Consider the following 14,959-nt stretch of genomic DNA (forward strand, 5'->3'; position numbering starts at 1 on the left):
ACCATCGGGGCGACATAGCACTCATATGCATTATGGTTTTGTGCAGTCACTGGTACAAACGCGCCAGCATGGTTCCCCCTCCGCGGAATAGCAACGTCCGGAATGTTAACTCGGACGTGGTCACCAGCAATCGTGGTGACATGTGATATAAGGGAGAAGTATTCTCCAATCTGACTAGGTACCATGTAGTCAAGATATCGGTTTTCGTGTTCAAGATATTCGTTTTGGGAGACGTCAATAATAGTTGCATTAAGCAACGTGTTGCAATAATGCAAGAATGCACAAAACGGCATCTTGTGTGACAACCGTTCGTCAACGGTGAGTAAGTCTCGAAATGTCCGCTCAACAAGGACCGGAAATGTCGAATAGTCAAGATTGTGACCCTACTGCTGGGCGATGGGCGTCAGTGGCACCATTGACCCCACGGAGTACAAGTCCTCGACTACTTCAGGCGTTTGTTTCTGTGCCCGGAGCATCTTCAAGTCCACCACGGTGTCACGAGACAATTGTCGTAATCCGGGAAACGACAATGATTACTTCGCGATTTCGCGTATTAGTACTTCGAAATTACGTATTCTGAACCGTAGTACGAGATACGGAGTCGGCGGGGTAGAATAACAGTGCGTGGCGTAAGGTATTCACAACTGGACTGGTTTATTGAACTGGCGTGGGCTTTATATACAGTTTTGGGGGTCCGAAAGGACACGTTATCTTCGATGATGAGTCTTGAAATCCAAAGGGCATCTTAGTAATTGTTGTATGCATTAGGAGGAGATGACGGTGAGCCAAGGAGCAGTTTACTCTATGCGTCGGATAGGTGATAAGATTGGCTTCACAACGGACTCGGCATCTCTAGAAGAGGGTTGTTTATTTGCTGGTGTTCTATCTCCCTCCTTCCAACGGTCGGAACGAGATTTGTTATGTTGCTGGCGGCTAGGAGTTACTCTTTTGCCTGCACCGACCGCAGACTCATAACGATCTCTTACATCGACCTCATCTGCCCAGCTAAAACCGGCAGATTAATTTTTGCGATCATTAAAGTCTCGGATACGCGCATAATCTACCATCCACCTGCCTGGGGTTCGGACACGGAAATAGCGGGGACAGCCCTCACGGCAGGGCAGGTCGCGCAGGTTGAAAGAATCGCAATACGAAATGGGCTCTAAAAGATTTATTCCCTGTCACATGTTACAAGGTACGCGGCCACGTGGCCGCACCCGCGCTCTTTGTACAAGATTGGCGAATCGATGGAGGGATCGCAGCGCGTGGGAGTCGTTCGATAAAATCTCCCACTCGCGTGCGGTAGATTGGCACGGATTAATGTTCTCGCCGAGACGAGAACTTCGCGGCGCGCGGATGGTCGGCGCAATTACAATGCGACTGTCGTGGTGTGGTTTCGGTTCCAACGGACGGCGAAATGCTCCGCGGAAGGTACGTGTTAAGATTTTCAAAGTGCCCGCACGTAAGACACCTGAACCGCGTGCGGTATTTTTTTGTTTTGTAACGCGTTGACCGCTGCCGCCTGATCGCCGAGCTCTCTCTGCTCTCGACCGCCGAACCATGAGCACGTGCGCGACCGGCAGTCTATTCACGTACAATTTACGTACAATTACATATTTCATTACTTGCATATCTGCACGTCCTGTCATAATCATGTATTTCTAACCTTTTCGTTTCATCGTGCAACACTGACATTTGAAATTTCAAGATGGCGACGTGTAAAACAGTCACAGAGATTGTGTATAATTCATTTTATTAATTTTAAAAGTGCTAATGCATTTATATGTTTGCAAATTATTTGTTATTTTAGTAATACTATCTATCCGGATATAAATTTTTCTCATGCAAGTCAAAATACTAGTGCCAGCGCCGACGCCAAGTTCCCTAGGTTGTAAAGTTTGAATTAGGTAAGTGCAACAATCATTGGCCTCTGGGAATTGGTCCTTCCCGATATCACAGCCCTTATAGACAAGAGGAACTTGGTCCATCCTTCATATCACAACTTTGGTAGGCGAGAGGAACTTGGTCCATCCTTCATATCACTGGGGTTAGGTTTAGTTGGATAGCATTTCTCTCTATTACTTCAAACTATTTATTAAATTCTACTATTTTGAAACTTTTTTTCTTATTATTATTGCTGTGCCTTCGCCTTTCACAGTCCGTCTGTCATTTCTGATTATGTGGTAGTCTTTAAGGTAGAATGTGAGCTTTCGTTTAAGGTGAGTTTCATATAGAAGCAGGATATCGGAATTATTATCCTCTATTAGTTTTTTTTTAGAAGTGCTACTTTTTTAAAATTGCTTATGAGCGAGTTTGTGTTTCAGGAGGTAACCATTATATTTCGTGCATATGGGTTAAGGGTCGTTTCTGAGTGCTGATATAATATGGTTCAGTTGTGCGCTAAAAAGCTCAAACTTATTTGTGAGATCAGTAATTGTGTTTTGAAGGCTCTTTGTCCGGGACTTTAAAAAGGAGATTTTCGTGTTGTCTTCGGATTGACTCGAGATTTGGGGATTTGGTGGTGTTAGGTGTGGATGTCTATCCTTTCATCGATCTGAGGGTTATAGTGGCGTACAAGATCCCTGGTGTAGTCAATGGTTGCTTGAATTGCCTGACTGGGGCAATGGAATGAATCCAAAGATGTTTGAATTGTTTAAAAGTAGGATCGTGTGTAGAGACGCAAAATGAAAGACTAGAACAATGTTTTCAGGTGACGCAATTTCTTGATCAAACACGACACGAGTATAAGTGTAATTCGCACGGTGCACAGTGCGGACAAGTCGGCACATCTCACTACATTTTTATTTGACGATGCACAAAAATTTCCTTTGGCAGAACTCCTTATTAGCAGAAAATGCATATTATTATTCATTTAAAAATCAATTAACAATTTTTTTATGCATAAAAATTGTTTTCTTTTTTTTCAACTTATTAATTTTATTGTTAAATTTAATTTTTTGTGACTAATTACCATTGCATATGCATTAGTAACTAAATTTAGATTTTTGTGAAAAAATTTGGCCATGGAGGCACTCTCTAAAGTGCCAAAAATCGAAAAATGTTATATTAACTGTAAATGAGTGTGCAATAATAATTCTGTGTAATGGAAAGTTCTTACCAAGGAATATGCATTCTTTATACATTTAATAAAGTGGATTTATTTTTTGTACAAATTTTCAACGGTGGTTTTATTTGTTAATTGCATATAAAACTTCAAATTAACATAAAACAAAAACGGCAAAGTATATCCTGACATGCATGCATATTCGGATACAATACTTATTATAGTTTAAGAATTTCATAGTTTTGTCTGCCACTTTTTGCGACTCTCAATTTTATAAACTTTTTAAGAAGTGTCCATACCTTTGCTTTAGGATCTATCGTGGAAAATTTGTTATTTTATTTTTAAATGTATTAGTTATATTGTTAAATTTCATTTTTTGTGAATAATTAACAATAAGTATACATTTGTAAACAAATTTGGATTTTTGTAAAAAATTTTGCCATTTGTTCGCCACAGTTACAGTGGGGAATTTACTGGAAAATTTCAATATTCGTGTATATCACGATATGAAATACGTTTCTTTTGCAAAACATGCGTATTAGGATGGAAATTGTTAATAATAATCATATAATGACCATATTTATGCATAATACAATTTTGCAATAATTATGTATCAATCATTTTTATGCATTTTTAATTTGTTTTTAATATATGTTTTATAACTATTGAAAAAGTAATAAGAATGTAGGGATAGATCGAAATGTGCAAGATCACGAGAGTCAATGATTTTGAGTCGCAATGAAAGTACTGAGAATGACTCGGATAGCGAAGCAGCAGCAGCATGCTCTGATAGCATTTTGTTGAGTTTATTCATTTTATTCACTAGTATTATAATTTGTTTAAGTTTATTATTGTTAATTTTACATATGGTTCATTTATTAATAATTTTGTTCTAAACTTGTTAGTTTTTAAAAATAAATTTGTTAATTTTTAATAAATTTTTTTTTCTAAAAAAATTTTTTTTTGTTAAAATTATGAACTATATTGGCAAATATAATTGTCTGTAAAAAATTTCCTCTATATATGCATTAATAACCGAACTACGAGAAGTGCCGAAAACAGGCGATTTGTCCGCACTGTGCGGTGCCTCAACGTGTTAACATCATCCACGAGGACCATCGAATTTCGCGGTGATCCGATTAACGCGTGGGCAACTTTGTTATTGCGACAGACGTCGTAACTGTACTAGCTACACGGATTAGCGAATACTTTTAATATTTACCTCTTTGTGCAGGCAGAGCATCACAAGCAGGTTGAATCCATTTACGAGCAGACCCAGGAGAGCATAGCAGCAGAGGCACGTCAACGAACGAACACGGCCATCTTCGAGTCTCTTGCTAAAACACGTGATTCGTAACTTCATCTTAGTCTTAAACTTCCAACAACTTTTCCGAGTTCAGACGTATCCGGGTCATTGGTCCGAGGTTGATTCTTAGAGGTCGCGTCGTCAGGTGGTTGGGTCGTGTGTCTTCGCTTGTCAGCTCGTTGAATTAGGAGGTGCGTCAGCGAATTCCATGCGGCTCCACACAAGGTGAAACTGCACCCGTATAGCGAGTGCAGCTGATAGCCGTGTATTATTGCGTCAGCAATTGCTTTTATAAATTTGAGGATTATAAAGACTGCTAGTATTCCTACACTGAGGGATCCAAGTGCGATGAAGCCGTGCCAGAATTTTTCGGCTGCGTTTTCCGCTATCTTGTTGAGTGTTTCCTCATTCATCATGTTCATTATGGAAAGTGATCCATCTGGTATAGCTTTACCAGTTATGCCTCGAGCTACAGAGTTTAGTACGGCTGATTTTTCGGCTGGGAACATGATATGGTCTCTCAAGTTATTGAGATCACCTTGAGTATAGATTCCACTGGTAGCCAGATTCGATGGGTTAACGTAGTGCCATGCTGGTTCCTTGAGTGGTGTAGTATTCGAGGTGGCACGGCTTCTATGGGTCCTGTAAGCGTTTAATCTCATCCAGACTAGCTTTTGGAATGCTAGTTACAATAGGCATTAGATACTCTGGACGTAGTGTGTGAGAAATTAATCACCTGAAGGTAAACTTCCCACAATATCTATTATAGTGGTCTCAGCGAATGACAGTGCCAGGGGGTGTTTCCCCATTTCAGGATAAATGAATGATTTATTGCCGAGAAGAGATGTTGGTGTTATCACCATTTCATCAGGCAATTCTACATCATTTATTCTTTCACCAATTCCCCCTTGATTTGTGACTAGAGGTTTAGTCCCATCCTGGTTTTGTTCATCAATTGATGACCCTGTCACCTTGAATTTTGCTGTATTAATGGCATCCTCCTCAGATATGTAAGGCTGCTCAGTTAGTATCATACATGCTTCTTTCAAAATATCCCCGCCAGTCATATGTTCCCTGAACCATAGATAAGGATTGGCTTCCAGATATTGGGGATTTCCTGTAGCTAACAAACATAATTTTGCATATGTTACATGGTTTTTAAGCGATGAAAAATCCTTCCCTCTTTTTAACCATTCATTGGCCCTTTCTTGTAGTATTTGTTCAGTGGGGATATAGTCTGTGAATCCAGGAACGCTATATAATTGTATAAGAAGTTTAATGGTCTTTTCTCCAATAAAGGTTACTTGTTCGTTCTGCATTGAGGTATATACATCAAAAAATTTCTTAAATTCACCCATTATGATGATTGCCTTTTATAAGGTGGCCAGTCCTTTGTTTCCCAAAAGTGCTGGCTCAGGAGTTTGCATCTTTTAATATGCCCGATGTTTCTTGACTAGTCAGCTGTGTGTCGCCAGGATTCTTTTACTTATGAAATCGACGTCTTTTCTTATAATTCGGCATAATTGGATACCCCTCCTGTTTGTTCCCAAGGTGTAAACTGATCTTCATCTGCGTATCTTGCAGGAAGATAAGTCGGTCTTTTTCCGCGCTACCTAACTGCGTAGAATTCTTAGCGTATATCCTATTTTATTTTTCTTCGCGTGACATCATCGGATTTCTATAATAATTCGTAATAATTCTTTATCTCAGGGTTTATTCATTGACGGTCGAACCACCGGACGTGACACAATCAATGGAAAGCATCCTGAGGTGTGACCAATGGAAAAGAGCGGTTGCGGCCTCAAGATTTGCTTTCTCCTTCTCGAGGCGCTCGAAGCGCCACGATGGCACGCACATCAAGGACTCTGCACATCAAGGTAGCCTTGAGGGAGCCATGAAACCTCTCCACCATTCCATTGGTCTGAGGATGGTAAGGAGTGGTATGGATTCATTCCGAGCCTAGCAGACTCTAACCAATGCAGCGAAGAGGGCTGACTTGAACTGGGTTCCCTGGTCTGTGGAGATGGTGAGCGGGGATCCAAAGGAAGCCCTGGCAACGGTTTCGGCCTGTATTACCTTGATGGTTATCGCCACTGACCAACTGGAGTACCAGCTGGAGTGCGGCCAGCAGCTTTTTGGAGGACTTAGAGGTTCCAATAAGGAGTTCATTTAGCGGTGCCTGTATACGGGCAGCATCCGCGATACAATGCCTGTAATAATTTAACATTCCCAGAAAACGCCGGAGTTGAGTGTTGGTTTCTGGTTTGGGAAAATCCTCTATGGCTTTCACTTTGGCAGGAGGGGGGCGATAGCCCTCCTTCGAGTTGATTCGGTGAATTTATTTTATTGAACTTTTTATGGTCTTGAGAAACTCTTTTTACTCCTATACTATTTCTTTTAGAATTGTTTATACTTTGTGCTTGAAGAACTTTCGTGCTTGTGAGAATACTTTCTGCTTTTAATTACCTTCATTCTCATGTTTTCCATCTTTAAATGCACTCAACACTATACGGGGCGAGTCACCAAACGTTAGCACCTCAAATATCTTTGTTGTTTCTAAAGATACGTAAAATATGGTAAGGACAAAGTTGAATGGTACAATGGGGCTGACACGATGCAAAAAAAATTTTGTTTTTATGTCATTTTTTTTGAGATATCAAGGTCACCTTGACTTTTTAAAATGGAACCACCCTTTTTTAAACACCTACAATGATAGTCCCTTTCATTAGGAATTCAGTGACTATAATTAGTCCAAGGTCATTCAAGGTCACAGACAGAGAAAACGTATAAGATTTAAAATATGAAAGCAGAATACGTTTATCACGGTTGAGACTTGTAGTAAATAGTAAACATAGTATGGTCGTAGTTAAAGTAAACATACTAAGGTCCTTCAGTGTTATTGTTGTTCAGCATTCTTATTTACTATCATTATGTTTCCAAATGCGATTCCGTCTTATTCAATGACTGAAAAGTGTGATATGATAACGATTTACTGTGAATGTAAACAAAATGCAGTGCAGGACCGATTACTGTATGAAGAGAGGCACCCCGATCGAAACACTCCTTCTAGACCGACTTTCATTAATACGTACAGCTAGTTTCGAAGTACTGGAAGTGTACATGCAAGACAGCACAAACGGAAGAATCCCACGACTAATGAAGACAATGAAATTAATATTTCAGCAGCTACAGCTGTCGATCCTTGCGTGAGTACGAGAAAAATTTCTCGGAAAGCAGGCATAAGTCAAAGTAGCGTAATACGAATTCTGGCCCGACATAAATTTCATTAGTTCCACATATCGCTCCATCAAGAATTGCACGGGAATGATTTTCAAAATAGAATTAACTTTTGTCAATGGGGATTGCTTCAAAATCATTCATTTTTTTCTAGTGTCTTGTTTACGGACGAAGCAACATTCACTAATCATGGCCCAATTATACATTTATAAAATACAGGTATTCTGCTTCCATATTTTTGTTTCATACGTTTTTTCTGTCTTTGACGCTTGAATGACCTAGGAATAATATAGTCACTGCATTCCTAAGGAAAGGGACTATCATTGTAGGTGTTTAAAAAAGGGTGGTTCCATTTAAAAAAGTGTGTCTGTACAAATAGCAATAATACTGCCTCCAAATAGCATTATATGGATAAGAGCCGTCGAAAGATAGTTTCATTACTTAACACTTTTATTTCGTTACTACCTCTACTTGAATAATTGCAGTCAATGCAGTCGAGCATTAGAAGTGGTATTATCGGATAAATAAGTAAAAAACTTTTCTATTTATATATTTATTCTTTTTTTAAATTCTATAACTATTACAGAATATATTTTATTGAATAATCATTATTTTATAAATATCGCAATAATTTCCAAATTAATTAATTACACCCATAAATTATCGATTATAAAATAATGATTACAATGGTGAACAATATGGAAAATAAGAAGGCAATAAGAGTGTAATGAAATTATACAATAAAAGATAATTATTTTCATTCTACGTATTATACGTTTATTTATTGCCTCTGTCACTGACGTTTTTTCCGTAATTCACGAGCAAATGTTCTATTTAGGTAGCGAGCGCGGCATGTTTAGTGATGTTGGTATTTGAGATCAGTGATAGTTCCACGTTCTTAGTTCCACAACCGACGAGAGTATTTCGACATTGGGGCCGTTACCGACCGCTCCCAGCACCCACCTGGCACCCACTTTGAGACTCGCAGTTTAACACGGGGGCTGGCAGTCTTTATATATATCTCGTGGTTCTTGGAGAGCTCCGCAGACGCAAGACAAAATTTTTTTTTTATCGCGAGAATACCCAAGTGAAAATACAAGAAAACCGGTGTACCAACTCCCACGGACGCTGCCCAATCTACCTGTACAGACATCTTTGTTATCAAAATCTCTGAATCCCTTCATACTGTTCCAGGATTTAGAAGAATTAGAAGTCCCAGGCAACGGTGAAGCCATAATGGCGTCCAAAAACAACGCCAATGACAAAGGCATGGCAGGACACCCCACGTCGTCATCCAAGAACCAAACAGCGACCAAAACAAACAATAACAAGAGAAAATCACTTGAACCATCCAACTCAGCGCACTCGGGAACAAAGGTAACAGACACAAAGAATATAATAGAGAATGAATACTTATTCAAAAGAAGACGCGAATATGTCATCAACCAATACCCAGCCTCTCACAAGGGCCCAGCATATGTCTCGGCCACATTCAGTAGGACCCATGCCAAACCCAGGAACTCCCAAAACGCCCTCATGTTAGCCAAAGCCTTGAGTAAAAACCATGAAGGCGTAGACCAAATCAAAAACGAAGGATTTGGAAAATTTAATATAAAGTTCAGAACAGGCACCTAGGCAAACAACTTCGTGAAATCCGACAATAAGGACCTACAGGGAATCAATGTATATATCCCCAAATTCCGAATCACAAGGAGAGGCCTCATCAAGGGCTTCTCCACAGATTGCGATTTGGAAGATATAAAGGAATTCACAGACTCCCCAGTTTCCATACTAGACGCCAGGAGATTCAATAGGAAAATAAGAAACCCACAAACAAACACATGGGAGTGGATTCCTAGCGAATCCATAGTTATCACCTTTGAGGGCACGACTCTTCCAGATTACATTAAACTATACAAACTAATCCAAACACCGGTAGAACTATACATAGATCCGTTAAAAATATGTTATAACTGCTTTAAAACAGGACACACTGCCAAATTCTGCCGCAGCGAAAAACTGTGCAAAAATTGTGGAAATCCAGGACACAATATCACTGATTGCCCTACAATAGATACACCTACCTGTGCTCACTGCAAAGAAGCACATCCTACTCTACATCCAAGCTGCTCGTCACTCCAAACCAACAAGGAAATAAATAGACAGATGTCCCTACTAAACGTAAGCTTCTACGAAGCCAAGCAGTTGGTCACGAGACATTCGCTCAAGAACAATTCCAGAAATATACAGGACAACAAGGAGAACTTTCCTCACCTACGCCAACCATCCCAACAACGCATCCTTCAACTCAAAGAGTTTGGAGGACAAGAGGTTCCTGGTTCGGCTTCGACCTCTTCCTCTTCCAAAGCATGGTCTCAAGCAAACCCAGCAAACAATACCTCAATACAAGATCCAGCTGCAAACCTTAAACTCACTGGAAACGACAAATACGAGTATGCGACCGTAAAATAAAGCAGATACATTCCCCTCTCATTTTTAGGGTATATAAACCCATGCATTTTCATCCTCTTCGGTTAGTCGAGAAGCGATTCAGTCGAGATTCAGACGCGGTTCAGTACTCGTGCAGTCACGTCGCGTCAAGTCTAGTGAGATTGGGTTAAAGTCCCTTTCGAATCAATTCGTAACCTTATAGATTCCGTTAGTTCTGTATATATTCTATTTGGCATTCAACAATCGCTATCTAACCTCGCATTGCCAGTGCGTCAACACCGTGCAACATTAGGTAACAATTTCTCTAATTGTACACTTACTACATCCAATCCCGACACAAACAACAACATTTGTAATTATCTGAAATCAGAATATATTTGTCTTGTTTGTTAAACTCGCGTAATCTACAACCTTTAATTATTGCCTGATATCCTAATCTAATAATTGAACGTTCCCACATGATACAATCTTACCGCTCGGATTGTATCAATTAAATTATATATAAGTTACGAGGCTTACTAATCTTAGATTCAATTCAACGAAGATTTCTCCAACCTAGTGGCTCCCCGGTTTCGCATTGTGTGCGTCCACGAAAACTATACCATCCTAGCAGATCCCTGATTCCGTATTGGGTTCTTCCGTATCCTAGCAGCTCTCTGGTCTCGCATCAAGTACGTCTGCGTGTGATCCACCTTCCTTTTGAATCGGGTTCGCCGCGTGTCTCTCCTAGTGACTCCCCGATAACGCATTGGGTGCGTTCACGAAGTTTCATCCTCCTAGTAGCTCCCCGGTTCCGCATCGGGTGCGTCTGCGTTTGACTCCAACCTCCCAGAGGTTCCCTGATTTCGCATCAGGTGCGTCCTCGACGTCAACTATCCTAGCGGCTTCCCGATCTCGCATTGGGTGTGTCCGAATACCTAACTAACAAATTGAAACCATATTTCTGGGGTAACAACCCCTCGCCGGCCTCTCGCGTTGCTCGCAGTCCTGGCTCGTAACAGCAGCATCAGTCAACCATCAACATCTGGTTCTTTTACAAAAAACAAGTAGCTCTGACCAAAAAACTTATAAAAAAGAAAAAAAGGGAAAACTTCCGACAATTTGCTGCCAACCTCTCCCACAAAACTTCACTCACCTACATCTGGAACCACATCAGGGTACTTAAAAAGTAAGTGGACATCCACGAAGAACAAAGAAAGTACAAACTCTGAGCTACTCAAGGAAAATATTAACAAAGCCTCAGACAAACTCTCCCCTCCTTGGGTTCCAATAAATCTCATCATAAACGTAAAAGTTACTCCAAACCCATTCCTAGACTCCCCGTTCGACTTCACCGAATTCAACAATGCCATAGACCGATCCAACCCCAAATCATCCCCTGGACTCGATGGAGTAGATTATAGGATGATACAAAAATTATCAACCAAAGCTAGACTTGATCTACTTGACATTTACAACGAATTATTCACAAATCATCGCACACCAGAAGACTGGAACAAAACCCAGGTACTATTCATTAAAAAACCGGACAATCAAAACTTTAGACCCATCTCACTCACGTCTTGCATGAGTAAAATCATGGAAAGATTAATAAACAACAGATTACTGTGGTGGTGTGAGATCGTAGACCTCATACCCCCAACTCAGGCAGGCTTCAGAAAGGGCCGCTCATCTACCGACAACTTCCTCAACCTAGCAACCTACATACGGTCAGGCTTCGCTCTTACCAACTTACAACTGCAGCTTTTCTTGATGACAGCGCTGCCTTTGATAACGTCCAATGCCACATTCTGCTGAATACTCTAGCCAAGATGGGAATCTCACGCAACATCTTTCACTTTATAGCCAACTGGTCATACTGCCGCTTCGCTTGGCCCCCCAGCTTCCACGGCATGAGGGTAATCTATAAGGGCCTGCCACAAGGAGGAGTCCTCAGCCCACTTCTCTACAATCTTTACGTCGCCAACATCTTCCAAGATATTCCCAAGAAAGTGCACATCTCCCAGTACGCAGACGACATAGCCATATACACAAGAAGCTCAAGCCTGGAAGAAGCCAAAACAACCATTGAAAAGTCTTTTGAAAAGGTACGAACCAATCTCTCTGCAATAGGCCTCGATCTTTCATCAGAAAAGACCAATATAGTGGTCTTTAACAACGGAAGACTACTAGCCGGACGCACCCAATTTCGATTAGGCACTACAGAAAAGACGGATCTAGACTCTGCAAAATTTCTGGGAATTCACTTTGACAACAGACTAAACTTCAAAGCTCACATACTTTCTCTCCACAACCGCTGCTTACGCACCATGAACATAATTAAATTCCTTAGAGGCGTCTGGTGGGGAGCCCACCCAGACACATTAATTGTACTATGTAAAGCCCTGATCAGATCCAGGCTGGATTATGCCTCCCACATATACTTTCCAAGCCAACAATCTCTCATAACCAAACTCGAGTCCATTCAAGTGCGTGCCCTCAAACTGGCCCTCGGACTTAGAACATCTGCTCCTACTAATGTAGTTTTGGCAGAAGCAGGGTTACCATATTTCGAAAACAGAGCATCCTTTTTAGGTAAAACCCATCTCATCAAGATTACTTCCAACGTAAACCACATTTCCAACAGGTACATAAAAGAATTTGATCAAATAACCTCCTCGAACCCTGGCAGTTTACTCCATAAAGCCTCCAATGTTCTCATGCACTGCATCAGCAATATTCAAAAGATCTCCCATACTTGCCATAAAGACGATAACTTCCCCTGCATAGCCGCATCTTACAATGCCATGAATTTCCAAATTTCCTGCGACCTCAAAACAGGATTTCAATTACAAGGATCCCCATTTCCAAACACAGAATTTATAGACCACATTAAAACCCACTATCCAAACCATCTTTGTATTTTCACTGACGGCTCTAAAGTTCAAGGCGGACTCTCAACAGGTGCAGGTATCGTCTGCCTTGAAGGAAAGTTCTCACTCCCTATCCATATTAACCCCACAGCTTCAGTATACACAGCTGAATGTGCAGCTATATCAATAGCCCTAGATCTCTTTAACAACTCTGACAAACCTCTGCTAATCTGCTCCGACTCTCTCAGTGCCCTTACCTCACTAAATAACGCCTCCCCAAATACTAGAACCAACTATCATATCATTGTTATCAAACAAAAAACATACAATCTAACAACCAAATTTAACAACCACAAACACGTTTCATATATATGGATCCCAGCCCATAGTGGAATACATGGGAACGAAGTAGCAGATAATCTTGCAAAAGAAGCCACAAAAAAAGCACCGTCCTTACAACACAAAATCCCTTACACAGATTACAAAGAGTTTTTCAAAAACGAAATGTGGAACGAGTTCCAATCCCTCCTCAGGGATAGGTTTCATAGCAAAGGAGTTAAATATTTTCAACAATTCTTCAATCCGCATAAGAAACCCTGGTATAGAGATCTTGACCTTCCTAGAGAACTGATAGTATGATTCGGAAGAATGAGGACCAATCATGTTAACACACATGAATCCCTGGCCAAACTCAAAATAATACAGCATGCCACTTGTGAGTGTTCGCACCCCACCCAAGACGTAGACCATCTAATATGGTACTGTCCTCATCGTCGTAAGAACAGAAATCTAATGGTCTCCAAATTACTGAAAAATAACTGGAAACCCCTGTTTAAAATAGACACCTTCCTAAAGAACCTCAACGCTACGGTCTTAAACCCCATCAATACCTTCTGCGCTGCAAATAACATATTCTTATAACACCCCAAATCTACAAGCACTCCTCACACTGCTCAATTAATCAGTATTAAATAGTATAAGAATAGTAAGATAAGTCCGATAATTACCATTACAAATAAGAATAGATATAAGGCAATATATGTGCAATACAAGAACCAAATCAAATAGGTTAATCTAGTATCCAGATACCAGATATAAGAATATAAAGACTAAGTAAATGTAAGAGCGTAAACTTAAGGTATATAGACAATAAGACAAGTAGAAGTGACCTCGTAAAGAAAATGTGATAGAAACCACATAGCTAAGTACCAACCCGAGAAAACTGTAAACAAATACTGTATAGGAAATAAGAGATATACATAGACTTACATATAGACAGAGAGGAAATATATATAGATAGATATAGATAGATATAGATATATATAGATTTATAGATATGTATATATATATATATATAGATAGATTTATAGATAGATAGATATATATATATATATAGTATATAGGCATATAGGTTTAAGTACAAGATGAATTTATTATGTTCCTTATACAAACCAGGTCATGGGCCATATTAGGCCTAAAGCTTTATCAATAAAAAAAATATATATATATATATCTCGTTGGTGCTGCCAGCCTTACGGGAGAATGTGTCGCTCGAAAAATACGGTGTTTTCTACCGCCCTCTAGGATAAATTTTGGCTGGAGTAAGTAACAGAATGCCAACGACGCCAACGACGGTATCTCGTCGGTGCAGAAGACCACTAAGGAAATTCTCGTCCGTGAGAAGTTGAATCATCACGGAACCATATCCGACGAATGTATTCGAATTAAACAGATATTTTTTTTAGTGTTGCTTTTTAAGGTTTAAAATATTGAAAGTAAAACTAACATCAAGGACAAAAAATTCGTAAAAATATTTTACGTAAGAAATTATTAAAGCATAATTTTAGGAAAATCAATTTCTACTTCTTTCATATGAGATACCTTAATTTGTAATTTAAAAATGTTTCATGAACAAGCATTATTTCCTTACACTTTTTTTATAGATAATTGTTCCAAGGATCGATCTGTGGGAACAGAAATATGTTGAAAACCAGAGTAGCGTTTATTTAACGTACTATTCCGAATAATATAGAGTTTTGAGAGAGAATC

General features: G+C 39.8%; 1 protein-coding gene across 1 annotated transcript; it reads left to right on the forward strand.

Moving 5' to 3' along the window:
• The first annotated feature begins 11,869 nt into the window (after window positions 1-11,869).
• On the forward strand, window positions 11,870-13,549 carry LOC143364142 (uncharacterized). Its single transcript, XM_076804641.1, has one exon. It carries the CDS (start codon window positions 11,870-11,872, stop codon window positions 13,547-13,549), a length of 1,680 nt encoding a protein of 559 aa, XP_076660756.1.
• Window positions 13,550-14,959: the final 1,410 nt, after the last annotated feature.

The sequence above is a fragment of the Halictus rubicundus genome, unplaced genomic scaffold, assembly GCF_050948215.1.
Source record: "Halictus rubicundus isolate RS-2024b unplaced genomic scaffold, iyHalRubi1_principal scaffold0295, whole genome shotgun sequence".
NCBI classification, from domain to species: Eukaryota; Metazoa; Arthropoda; class Insecta; order Hymenoptera; family Halictidae; genus Halictus; species Halictus rubicundus.

Excerpts from the sequence above, each read along its gene's own strand:
- LOC143364142 (XM_076804641.1), top strand. The coding sequence starts at position 11,870 with ATGGGAATCTCACGCAACATCTTTCACTTTATAGCCAACTGGTCATAC.